Genomic DNA, 14,766 nt, shown 5'->3' with positions numbered 1-14,766 from the left:
CTATGTGATTTGTTAGTTTGATCTTCTATTTTGAATATGACATTGTTATGCATGTCTGATTAGTCTAATGTACATATATCTGATATTTGTATATGAGCATGTGAGCATGATAACTCTGATTATATATATTTGATTGGGGTGGGATTTGTTTATGTGGAGGAAGTGTTCTGTATGGCGATCATCACCTATATCCTGGCAGCTTAGCTGCACATTATCTAACATGTGTCGTAATGGAATGATATGTTGTGTAGGGATGGGTGGGTGTTTTTAACCCCAAATGGTATGATGGGATGGTCAGAGTTGGTGTGTAGAGGATGAGGGTAGGATTCTGTATTTTTGATTTGCATATCGATTTTGTTTTGAAATAATAAAAGGCTTAGGTCCTAACCTGAATCTATATCAGACTGTGTATGAGTTCACTGTATGTATTGCATGTCTATTTCTGTTGAGTTACACACTGAGTTTACAAAAATGCACATCTGTTTGTCTATTCTATTCAGGTAATCCACATACTTAGATAGGTCGATGTGATGGAGGCTCAACGGTGACCACTTGATCAAGAACTATTTTACTTAGTAAATTATGTTTTTCTTATTTATTTATAATTTTGGATCCATTAAAGAGAGTTTGTAATTTTTGGGACTCTCCGGACTATTAGAGTTTATTTTGGTTTTGAAAGTAATTTTTGACTCTTTTATTGCGATGCATGATGGAAAATACGGTTTTACGAAAATAAAAGCTTTTCTAAAAACACGAACTAGATTTCTAAAATATAACAGTTTTAAGACTTCGGCTATAAATTATGTTTTGGTAAAAAAATAAATTAAATAACACTTTCGAAAATAGTTATAAACCTATATGAACTATGAAACTTGAATGACTTGACAAAATGACTCTGTTTTCAAAACCCTACCTTGTGACATCTCCGAATTCGGCCATAACATCAAAGGTAGGTTTAGGGTGTTACATTAATTGGTATTAGAGTCAGGTTGCAAAACTCGGGCTGTGAAATTTTGGGTTCCAAAAATTTTGTTTCAAAAAGAACTAATTTTCAAATAGTTAGAGTAATTTTAAGAAAGTATGTGGTACACCGAGTCTCCGGCGCCGATCTTGTAAGTATTTCTGAACTTAGATAGTATATTCTAAAAATAATATAGATAGTACTTTCTGAAACTGTACTAAAATAGTTAGAGACTGAAACCTCTGAAAATATTTCTGAACTTCTGGTAATTTTTGCTTAAAATATCTGCTAATAAATATTGGAACTGATAAATAAAATTTTATAATGTAGATAAGCTTTGAAATTTATGATGAGCGCTCGTGGAATTCATGAATGTGGTATTCATGGCCGTGGTAAAGGCCGTAGGGGGCTCGAGCGGAGTCTTCCTCTCTGGGTAGTATGCCAAATTTAGATAGGCTGAGACACCGGTTTCACCTGCTATTGAGACTGGGTCTCAAAGTCGTTCAGCTAGGGATGACACACTGTCCCAAGCCATGCTGAGGGTATTGGAAAGGGTCGCTGACCCTATTTTGGATCTCGAGGTCGTGGGTTGGTAACTGAACGATTCTGGTCCAATGGGGCTGAGCTATTTACGGGTGTCACTATAGTCTCCCATACTATGGCTGAGTATTGGTTGGAGGCCATTAAAAGGATCATAAACAATATTGACTATACACCGGAGCAAAAACTTAAGGGTACAGTCTTCTTGCTTTGCGACGAGGCATATCAGTGGTAGTTATTGGTTAAGGAGGTTACTCAGTTCGACCGTCTAAATTGGGACTTCTTTAAGATTGCTTTCCAGGGGAAATATGTGGGTGCGAGCTATATAGATGCTCGAAGGCGTGAGTTCATGAAACTCACACAATGTGATAGATCTGTGGTCTAGTATGAGGCTGAGTTTCTGAGGTTGAGCCGCTACACTTGAGGCATAGTGGCATCTGACTACAAGAAATGTGTTCGCTTTGAAGATGGTCTGAGGCCTAGTTTGAGAGTTTTGATTGCTCTGTAGAGGGAGCGAGACTTCGCGGTTCTAGTTGATAAGATGAATATCGCCGAAGAGGTTAAGCTTGTGGAGTGTCAGAATAGGGACTGTGAGAGAGACAGGAATAAAAATGATTCAGAGCCCTCTAGTTTAGTTCAGAGGCCTAAGAAATGGGTCAGACCTAATGGGCCTATTAGAGTGGGGGCTTCTATAACTCTTACTAGGATTCAGCTATGTAGTGACTGTGGTAAACGCCATCTGGGCGAGCGTTGGAAGAGTCTATAAGCTTGTCTGAAGTGTGGGTCTTTAGAGCACCTTATTCGAGAGTATCCTTAGCGGGCTGATCAGATGCAAGCTTCGAGACCAGGTTCTGTACAGCCTTAGAGGGCAGTCCAACAACCACTTAAGGGCCATGGACTGGTTAGGGGTGGTAATGGTATGAGCCGTGGATAGAGAACACCGGGTAGAGGTTCTAGTCAGACAGAGGCGAGGCAACTTGCGCTGGTTTATGCTGCTTGAAATTGAAAGGATAGAGATGCTCCTGATGTTATCACCAGTACGTTCTTTATTTTTGATGTACCTTATACTGCTCTAATAGACATAGGTTCTACACACTCTTATGTAGCTAGTTCTGTTTCTGAAAACCTGGGGTGTTGAGAGCACTTCTAGTGAGGTTACTGTACTCGGTCCATTGGGACAGTCTGTTCGAGTTAGTCAACTTTATAGGAATGTTTCGTTAGTGTTGCCAGGGGCTGTATTTTTGGCAGATCTGATGGAGCTTTCATTTAGGGAATTTAACTTTATTCTAGGTATGGATTGGTTGGTCGACCACCGAGTTAGTTTGGATTACGCGACTAAGAGGTTCGTCCTGAGGACCGAGAATGATAAGGAAGTGATTGTGATCGATGAGCGTCGAGATTATCTGTCCAATGTGATCTCTACTTTTATGGTTGAAAAACTAGTTCAAAAAAGGTGTGAGGCGCATTTGGCTTACGTCAGTATTTCTATTTCTAGGGACTCTTCCATCGGGGATATCAGAGCAGTGAGCGATTTTCCAGATGTCTTTCCTGAGGAGTTACTTGGTTTACCTCTGAATCGGAAAGTTGAGTTCGGCATTAAGCTTCTACCAAGTACAGCTCCGGTGTCTATCGCTCTATACTGTATGGCACCGAAGGAGCTTGCAGAGCTTAAAACTCAACTTCAAGAGCTTTTGGATCATGGTTTCATTCGCCCTATGTCTCCATGGGGGGCACTAGTTCTGTTTGTAAAGAAGAAGGATAGGACCATGAGGATGTGTATTGATTATCAGCAGTTGAATAAGCTGACTGTGAAGAACAAATATCCTCTTCCAAGGATCAACGATTTGTTTGATTAGTTCTGAGCGGCTTCTGTGTTCTCAAAAATTGATCTTTGTTTTGGGTACCATTAGCTTAGAGTTAAGGAAGTTGATGCTCATAAGACTGCATTTAAGACTCGTTATGGATATTACGAGTTCCTAGTTATGCCTTTTGGTCTGACGAATGCTCTGGCTGCATTCATGGATCTAATGAACCGAGTCTTTCAGCCATATCTGGATCAGTTTGTTGTGGTCTTCATCAGTGATATTCTGGTTTACTCTAAGACCAAGGATGAGCATGATAACCATCTTAGAGTAATTGTAACGCTCCTACCCCGTATCCGTTGCCGGAATAAGGTTATGAGATATTACTTGACTGAACAAAACTTCTATCAAGTTATAACTAAAACATTTCAACACATTAGTTCAATTATAAGGCTTCTCTAAACAAAATCAGCGAGCCATCTTCGCATGGCTATAATGTATACAAGGTCAAAATATCATTCTACCTATAGTCTATCCTATGCATGCCTTAAATCATGATAACATACCATCTTCTTAACTCACATAATGACTCGATAGTGTGATGATATCTCCGGCTCTTCCAACTCGAACTAAAGGATAAACCTATAAGGAATGGAAAAGAGAACACGGAGTAAGCTTCAATGCTTAGTAAGTTTTAAGCAATGCAAACAATTAATTTACTTATAGATCGATTATTTCAAATTTTCAAGAAATCATTCCTAGGTAATTGCCATTTCGGCCAAGTATCCATGAACATAATGCATATTTAGCAAATTCACCTCACTTGAATCTAAACTCAATTAAAACAAAATATTGAAATCACAAATAAGATCATAAGAACTCGAAAAGTATCTCATTAACTAGTTTTAACCATGTTTGCAACAAAATCACAAATTCACTACAAGCTGTTTTCCTTAGCAATAGTCACTAAATTATTTATAACTGGAGATAAGAAACTCAAAATAAATTGTCTTTAATTTTTCCTGAAAATAGACTTATATATCTTCCATCCATAAAATTTTCAGAATTTTTGGTTTGACCAATCAATTCCAGATTTTTATTGAAGTTTCCCCTGTTTCACTATTTGACTATTCTGACCACTCTTCACTACAAATCAATTTTCTCATTATACAGAATTCGAAATATGTTATCGTTTACTTCATTTGAAACTAGACTCATTAAAGAGTCTAAGAATATAAATTTTATCTTATAATCATCATTGTACAATTTACAATGATTTCCTAAAGACAAAACAGGGGATTTCAAATTCATTTTGACTCTGTCTCACTCCACTTCAAATATCTCATTATCTAAAATTCTTTTGCTTACACGGTTTCTTTTATAAGAAACTAGACTCATTAAATTTTAATTTCATAATTTATTCAGCTTCTAATTCAATTTCCACAATTTATGGTGATTTTCCAAAATCATGTTATAGTTGCTGTCCCAAGCAGATTTATTACAAATTTGCTCTTTCACACATTCCTTGCATTCAAATTATCAGAGCATGTATATCATGTCATTCAAGATCGAACTCATATAACATAGGCATTAAAATGCTTCACTATCAGCTTTAGTTCAATTGAAACGAATGAAATACAATATCATATTCACATTTAATTTTCCAAGATCGTAATCACCTAAAAATAAAATCATATACTTCCACAAACCTTTCCACAAGGACCAAGTGTTTATATTTGAATGTAAACATAAAATCACTTCACATAACTTCACACATTTACCGAATATATCACAATCACATTTATAGTCATAACACTTATTCACAGATGCATCACTTTATATATTTATAATTTAATTCAAATCAAAATCGCATACGCGTACATGATACATACCTGGCCAAAACTTAATATGTAATGCACTTTCAATTTGTCAACTTAGTGTAGGATCTTGTAATTGTATACTTTTATCAAATTCATCGGCACTTGGCCTACTAAGTATAAAACCCGAAATTATATTACCAAGACAAAGCTCGGGACTTTAACGAATACATTTCAAGACGAAGATCGGGACTTTGGCCGGATACATTTCAAAGACGAAGCTCGGGACTTTAGCCCGGATATATTTCAAAGACGAAGCTCGGGACTTTGGCCCGGATACATTTCAAAGACGAAGCTCGGGACTTTGTCCGGATACATTTCAAAGACGAAGCTCGGGACTTTAGCCCGGATACATTTCAACTTAAACTCGGGACTTTGGCCCGGATACATTTCCAGCACGAAGCCTGCGGGACTTTAGCCCGGATACATTTCCAGTGTCTTGCATATTTGTTCACATGTTAACACATTTCACATAACATTTCACATTAGCAATTTAATTGCTTCATTCGAATATAAGCACAAAATGTACACCTACCTTTTAACTTTCGGTTCAATAATCATACACAAGGAACACATAATCTTTTCATTATACTAGTTTCACTTTTAATAACCATTCGACTATATACAAACAAGTACAATAAAATTGTATACACATATTACACACTTTCACATCATCACTTAATAGTCATTCGGCCACATTATATACATAAATCATCCATTTCATATTCAGCTTTATAGCCGAAATTCAATATACTTATTGCAAATCGAACTTGTAAACATCAAATAATTACTTATCATATTATATAATCTTAAGCACACAGCAAATCAAATATAATTACTTAAGGACTTACCTCGGAAGACGATAATCGGAACGAGACGACTAGTCAACCATTTTGATTTTTCCCCCGATCCAAATCCGAATTCTACTTTTGCCAATAGGAGTGCTCGATCCTCACGAACACTGTTGTCCACCTCGATGATTTTTGAACCAGCCCGGAGTTGCATCACCAATCCAGATGTCACAATGGGGGTAATACCAAGTTCCATAATAGTTCCACGGTTTGATGCAAGGATAACACGCATCCAATAGAAAGGATCAGCACCTGTTGTAGAGTGTATTCCATATAGTGGAAGCTGACTGCACACCAAAAAGATGAAGAGGGAGACGACAGTTCAGATGACCTTCTCTCTAAAAGGAATTTTCCTATCAGCACTCTGAACTTCAGGCAGAAATGAAAGAAATGGTCTAACCAGATGCAGTACTCTGAACCCTCCTCCCATATTGACTATTCAGATCTGAATTACACCATTAATTCAGCAGTAATTTTTTTTTTAGTTAAGGAACTTGCAACAAATATAATGCGTTTAAGAGTATATGAAAACAAAAGATGAAAGATGAGCAGATATTAATGATGCCGGAGTAACTACACCTCTCATTAATAGTAATAATAAATAAATAATGCGCATGAATCCACTGAAAGAGTTCAAAAATTTTCCTCCACTTTAGCAAATAATTAGAACACAAACATAGGTGATTCCTTACACAGTTAGTATTCGACTTGATATCAATCTCTAAGTTGTTCATCCAATTCTTACAATTACAATAATTATCATTTCGAAAGAACTATGCAGGTATGAGGACTGGACAACCGTTTTGTATAGGCAGCCATATTTATATAAGAAAATCAAGAAGAGACATGAAAGGAACGCACATCCAGGAAAATGAAATAAATTAAAATGTTAAAGCCAAAGAAGCTATAATGAACAGATTGTCATTCTCGTTAAATTATAACCACTATTAAACTATTAACTTAACAGCGACCTATTAATCCAATTTACAAATCAGAGACTAAAGTTAACGGTAACGAAATAAAATAATGCATGATAACAATCATTTAAAAAAAACGTTTGGTTCAAAACAGCTAGAGTAAAATGAAAAACCAAAATTAACTCAAGCCTATAAATACATCGATCAAAATACAAGCAGAACTACAACTCCGTGAGTAAATCTGGTAAATCAAAATTTCAGAAACTAACATTCTATAATATTTTCTACATGCAAATCCAGATCCGGAATCAACCCAGCAAATCGCTTTCAAGGAAAGAATTTCTCAATAAACAAACAGTAAATGACAACAAAAAGAATAGAAAGAGACAAACTGGAAAACTAAAATGAAAAGAACCGGAGGCATATGGTGTGGATTCCAGAGCAGATCTGAGGAGATCGAAAATCAACAAGGGGTACCCGGAGGTAAAGTTGTTCATTCCTTCAAAAATTGAATTGGATTTTAGACCTCTGTTTAGGTCTTTTTTTTTTATTTTTTTTTATTATAATTACCAAATACTATATTTAACCTTAATATACATTAATAATTTCCATTATACCAAGCCATGGAATTCCGCTATCAACAATTATGGAATAATTACCACTTAAGGACTCCCACTATTTAATTCCATAGCTATTTAATATCTTTAACTTATAGAACACAACTTTTACGCTTATGCGATTTAGTCCTTTTTGCTTAATTAACTATCAAAACAATAAAATTTTTCAACGAAACTTTAATATCATCTTATTGCCACTCGTAAATATTTATAAAAATATTTACGACTTGGTTTATAGAAATGAGGTCTCGATACCTCATTTTCTAAACCCACTTGACCTTAGGGTCATACCACTTGAGCTTAATAAATCGCTTATAAAACAAAAATCACAATATCAAAAACCTTTTTAAACTCACAATTAACTCATAAATATTAAATATAATATTTACAAACCTACTCATCGGATTTAGTGGCCCGAAACCATCGTTCTAATTAACCCTAAAACGGGTGTTACAACTCTCCCCTTTAGGATTTTCGCCTCGAAAATCTTACCAGAAATAAATTAGATTTACTTTCACCAGCACATCAATTTCTCACCTAGCCTCATTTCTCAACTTTTCAATCTCATAAGCTAAGATTATGATCGCTCTTTGCTATACATCATAACAAGTCGAGTTTCTACTCGTAAGAGATACTATAGATAAAGGATCTTATTTGTATCATCACATCATATATATAAGAAACACATTACGGGTCTTCCCAAGTTCTACTAATAATCTCATTCAATCCGATGAATTGCGAACTCAACTTCTCTTTATAGCTAAATCGAAAAATTCTACTCCCACTATAATATTTTCACAAATACTCAATTTTCTAATTGAAAATTCAATGCTTTTGCACATCAAGCCCACATATATTTTTCCGCTAATCAAACGCTTTTAGACGGTCACGAATTACTTTTATTTCCCTCACTCTTTCCAATCACATCAACCCCAAATTCTTTTTATCAAAATTCAATTCAATACAACAAAGTTCAAGAATTGCAACCATACCTCTCTCATACAATGCTATCTTAACATTCATCTCATAACCATTATTATTATACGGAAACTTAACCAATAATAAATGTCTTTCTCGGTTGCTTTCAAGTTCTAGAACACAGTGTGACAAAGTAACTCCATACCCAAAGCTCACAAGAGTTTATTTTAGTAACACGATATAATCCTCGTGTTCCATTTGAACAATAAAACGGTACTCTTTTAGTACTCCCGCACGGAAAGATAATCACCATCGTGCTAGATGTCACAATTGTTGTAAAATCTCTAGATTTCTCAATACACTAACTCTATCTCGACACAACGAATGATTGTCGGCTCCAATCAAATTCTAAATCGAAATCAATTTACGTTGTACCCTTTTTAACTTGTAATTCAACGATGACCTCTTAGCCTCACAAATTTGCTGATTAAACATCAATTTAGTCTCTAGCTCAGCCAATAACTACTCATCATTTGATAAGATTAATCACATGATTGTCGATCGTAAAACACATAAAGATTCTCGCTCAGAACCCCGAAGACTATAATCATTTGCCCAGAAGAAAACGTAGTAACTACCCGACTATAACCACTGCACTCAGCTATCATTTCAATTCAAACATTATCCTACTGTCTAATTCTATCATCACTGATTTCACAATATCCCATTACTAACAGAAATCAATTTAGAAAAACTTCCAGTTAATACGTTCTTTAGACATCATACCTGCATACTTTCATCTCATCGAATTCAACTTCTTCTTTAACAGTGAATTGGCATATAACGAATGGTCTTCAACATGATCCAATATCTTTTCTGTTACTGTCTTCACTTGCGGACTCATTCTCTTATATGATCACAATACTAATCTTTCAACCACGAAACTCTGTAATTTCACACTCGTAAGCGTATTTAATCCATATAGTACGGATCTCATTACAATGCTTTACCGATGAGGGGGTGAGGGTTGTAAAGCCAACAATTTTAACACTTACGTAAGCATGCACATCACACATACTATTATGAACAAATAGTTCATTACTAATTCCGCATTCTCAAACATCTAGCAATCATTTACTTATGATCACTTGGTACTTAACACATAGCTCATACGCTAAATCAAATCATAAATTCTAAGTCAAAATATTCACACAACCATCATTTACCCACATCACAACTCATATACTCATATAATTATAACATTTATCAATAGCAGAATATCATGTATTCTAATTCATACCTTTTATGAGTTTCAACTCATCACCAACACATTTTCACTCAAACGTCTGAGTATAACATTCTGCGCTATCAGAATTAGCTCGGTTGGAAAGCATATCTGTCTTACAAAACAATTTCGTTAGAGCCGGGAGATGTCACACTATCACGAGTAGTAATATGGCATGTATAGCTAGACTCACACACGCTAGGTTAGTCCGAGAATCGACTAAACCATAGCTCTGATACCACTAAATGTAACGCCCTAACCCGTATCCGCTGTTTTAATAAGGTTATGAGGTATTACTTGACTGAACAAAACTTCTATCAAGTTATAACTAAAACATTTCAACACATTAGTTCAATTATAAGGCTTCTCTAAACAAAATAAGCGAGCCATCTTCGCATGGCTATAATGTATACAAGGTCAAAATATCATTCTACCTATAGTCTATCCTATGCATGCCTTAAATCATGATGACATACCATCTTCTTAACTCACATAATGACTCGATAGTGTGATGATATCTCTGCCTCTTCCAACTCAAACTAAAGGATAAACCTATAAGGAATGGAAAAGAGAACACGGAGTAAGCTTCAATGCTTAGTAAGTTTTAAGCAATGCAAACAATTAATTTACTTATAGATCGATTATTTCAAATTTTCAAGAAATCATTCCTAGGTAATTGCCATTTAGGCCAAGTATCCATGAACATAATGCATATTTAGCAAATTCACCTCATTTGAATCTGAACTCAGTTAAAACAAAATATTGAAATCACAAATAAGATCATAAGAACTCGAAAAGTATCTCATTAACTAGTTTTAACCATGTTTGCAACAAAATCACAAATCCACTACAAGCTATTTTCCTGAGCAATAGTCACTAAATTATTTATAACTGGAGATAAGAAACTCCAAATAAACTTCCGTTAATTTTTCATGAAAATATACTTATATATCTTCCCTCCATAAAATTTTCAGAATTTTTGGTTTGACCAATCAATACCAGATTTTTATTGAAGTTTCCCTGTTTCACTGTTTGACTATTCTGACCACTCTTCACTACAAATCAATTTCCTCATTATACAGAATTCGAAATATGTTATCGTTTACTTAATTTGAAACTAGACTCATTAAGGAGTCTAAGAATATAAATTTTATCTTATAATCATCATTGTACAATTTACAATGATTTTCTAAAGACAGAACAGGGGATTTCAAATTCATTTTGACTCTGTCTCACTCCACTTCAAATATCTCATTATCTAAAATTCTTTTGCTTACACGGTTTCTTTTATAAGAAACTAGACTCATTAAGCTTTAATTTCATAATTTATTCAGCTTCTAATTCAATTTCCACAATTTATGGTGATTTTTCAAAATCATGCTACAGTTGCTGTCCCAAGCAGATTTCTTACAAATTTGCTCTTTCACACATTCCTTGCATTCAAATTATCAGAGCATGTATATCATGTCATTCAAGATCGAACTCATATAACATAGGCATTAAAATGCTTCACTATCAGCTTTAGTTCAATTGAAACGAATGAAATACAATATCATATTCACATTTAATTTTCCAAGATCGTAATCACCTAAAAATAAAATCATATACTTCCACAAACCTTTCCACAAGGACCAAGTGTTTATATTTGAATGTAAACATAGAATCACTTTACATAACTTCACACATTTACCGAATATATCACAATCACATTTATAGTCATAACACTTATTCACAGATGCATCACTTTATATATTTATAATTTAATTCAAATTAAAATCGCATACGCGTACATGATACATACCTGGCCAACTTAATATGTAATGCACTTTCAATTTGTCAACTTAGTGTAGGATCTTGTAATTGTATACTTTTATCAAATTCATCGGCACTTGGCCTACTAGGTATAAAACCTGAAATTATATTACCTGTACAAAGCCTGCGGGACATTAACCCGGATACATTTCCCAAGACGAAGCTCAGGGACTTTGGCCCGGATACATTTCAAAGACGAAGCTCAAGGGACTTTAGCCAGATACATTTCCAGCACGAAGCCTACGGGACTTTGGCCCGGATACATTTCCAGCATGAAGCCTGTGGGACTTTGGCCCGGATACATTTCCAGCACGAAGCCTGCGGGACTTTAGCCCGGATACATTTCCAGCACGAAGCCTGCGGGACTTTGGCCCGGATACATTGCCCGCACGAAGCCTGCGGGACTTTAGACCGGATACATTTCCAGTGTCATGCATATTTGTTCACATGTTAACACATTTCACATAACATTTCACATTAGCAATTTAATTGTTTCATTCGAATATAAGCACAAAATGTACACCTACCTTTTAACTTTCGGTTCAATAATCATACACAAGGAACACATAATCTTTTCATTATACTAGTTTCACTTTTAATAACCATTCGACTATATACAAACAAGTACAATAAAATTGTATACACATATTACACACTTTCACATCATCACGTAATAGTCATTCGGCCACATTATATACATAAATCATCCATTTCATATTCGGCTTTATAGCCGAAATTCAATATACTTATTGCAAATCGAACTTGTAAACATCAAATAATTACTTATCATATTATATAATCTTAAGCACGCAGCAAATCAAATATAATTACTTAAGGATTTACCTCGGAAGACGATAATCGGAATGAGACGACTAGTCGACCATTTTGATTTTTCCCCCGATCCAAATTCGAATTCTACTTTTGCCAATAGGAGTGCTCGATCCTCACGAACACCGTTGTCCACCTCGATGATTTTTGAACCAGCCAGAGTTGCATCACCAATCCAGATGTCACAATGGGGTAATACCAAGTTCCATAACAGTTCCACGGTTTGATGCAAGGATAACACGCATCCAATAGAAAGGATCAAGACTGTCGTAGAGTGTATTCCATATAGTGGAAGTCGATCGCACACCAAAAAGATGAAGAGGGAGACGACAAAGGCAGATGACCTTCTCTAAAAGGAATTTTCTGTCAAGACTCGAACTTCAAAGTAAATGAAAGAAATGGTCTAACCAGATGCGATCAACCCTCCTCCCATATTGACTATTCAAATCAATTACACCATTAATTCAGCAGTAATTTTTTTTTAGTTAAGGAACTTGCAACAAATATAATGCATTTAAGAGTATATGAAAACAAAAGATGAAAGATGAGCAGATATTAATGATGCCGAGTAACTACACCTCTCATTAATAGTAATAATAAATAAATAATGCGCATGAATTCACCGAAAGAGTTCAAACATTTTCTCCACTTTAGCAAATAATTAGAACACAAACATAGGTGATTCCTTACACGCTTAGTATTCGACTTGATATCAATCTCTAAGTTGTTCATCCAATTCCTACAATTACAATAATTATCATTTCGAAAGAACTGTGCGGTATGAGGACCGGAAAACCGTTTTGTATAGCCACCATATTTATATAAGAAAATCAAGGAGAGACATGAAAGGAACGACGTCCGTGAAAATGAAATAAATTATAATGTTAAAGCCAAAGAAGCTATAATGAACAGATTGTCATTCTCGTTAAATTATAACCACTATTAAACTATTAACTTAACAAATGACCTATTAATCCAATTTACAAATCGAGACTAAAGTTAACGGTAACGAAATAAAATAATGCATGATAACAATCATTTAAAAAACGATTGGTTCCAAGCGGCTAGAGTAAAATGAAAACCAAAATTAACTCAAGCCTATAAATACATCGATCAAAATACAAGGTAACTACAACTCCGTGAGTAAATCGGTAAATCAAAATTTTAAACTAACATTCTATAATATTTTCTACATGCAAATCCAGATCCGGAATCAACCCAAAGAAATCGCTTTCAAGGAAAGAATTTCAATAAACAAACAAGAAATGACAACAAAAAGAATAGAAAGAGACAAACGGAAAACTAAAATGAAAAGAACCGGAGGCATATGGTGTGGATTCCAGAGCAGATCCGAGGAGATCGAAAATCAACAAGGGTACCGGAGGTAAAGTTGTTCATTCCTTCAAAATTGAATTGGATTTTAGACCTCTGCTTAGGTCTTTTTTTATTTTTTATTATAATTACCAAATACCATATTTAATCTTAATATACATTAATAATTTCCATTATACCAAGCCATGGAATTCCACTATCAACAATTATGGAATAATTACCACTTAAGGACTCCTACTATTTAATTCCATAGCTATTTAATATCTTTAACTTATAGAACACAACTTTTACGCTTATGCGATTTAGTCCTTTTTGCTTAATTAACTATCAAAACAATAAAATTTTTCAACTAAACTTTAATATCATCTTATTGCCACTCGTAAATATTTATAAAAATATTTACGACTTGGTTTATAGAAATGAGGTCTCGATACCTCATTTTCTAAACCCACTTGACCTTAGGGTCATACCACTTGAGCTTAATAAATCGCTTATAAAACAAAAATCACAATATCAAAAACCTTTTTTAAACTCACAATTATCTCATAAATATTAAATATAATATTTACAAACCTACTCATCGGATTTAGTGGCCCCGAAACCACTGTTCTGATTAACCCTAAAAACGAGCTGTTACAGTAATGCTTCAAATACTTCAAGAGAAACAGCTCTACGCTAAGTTAAGCAAGTGTAAGTTCTGGTTCCGTGAGGTAACTTTTCTAGGGTACATAGTTTCTGCTAAGAGGATCTGAGTTGACCTTAGAAAGACTGAGGCGGTACTTGAATGGAAACAGCCTAAGAATGTATTTGAGATCTGCAGTTTTCTAGGTATTGCTGGTTATTATCGGTAGTTTTCCAAGGGGTTCTCTCTGGTTGCAGCTCCTTTGACTAAGTTTTTATGCAAGGGCACTCCTTTTTTCTGGACCGATATGTAATAATTGAGCTTCGAGAAGCTCAAGTCTATTCTGACTCAGGCTCCTATTTTGATACAGCCTAAATCTGGTAAAAAATTTATGGTATACAATG

The 14,766-nt window shown here is 34.9% G+C and overlaps 1 protein-coding gene across 1 annotated transcript; it reads right to left on the bottom strand.

The window, feature by feature from the left end:
* Window positions 1–5,541: 5,541 nt before the first annotated feature.
* Window positions 5,542–7,513, bottom strand: LOC108459096 (protein transport protein Sec61 subunit alpha-like). The gene is made up of 3 exons (XM_053032039.1): window positions 7,341–7,513; window positions 6,032–6,318; window positions 5,542–5,618 (listed from the first exon to the last, which is right to left on the bottom strand). The coding sequence occupies exons 1-3, from the start codon at window positions 7,370–7,372 to the stop codon at window positions 5,542–5,544; spliced, it is 396 nt and encodes a 131-aa protein (XP_052887999.1). The 5' UTR covers window positions 7,373–7,513.
* Window positions 7,514–14,766: the final 7,253 nt, after the last annotated feature.

The sequence above is a fragment of the Gossypium arboreum genome, chromosome 8 (genome assembly GCF_025698485.1).
Source record: "Gossypium arboreum isolate Shixiya-1 chromosome 8, ASM2569848v2, whole genome shotgun sequence".
Classification (NCBI taxonomy): Eukaryota; Viridiplantae; Streptophyta; class Magnoliopsida; order Malvales; family Malvaceae; genus Gossypium; species Gossypium arboreum.
This window is presented reverse-complemented; position numbering and strand designations above follow the sequence as displayed.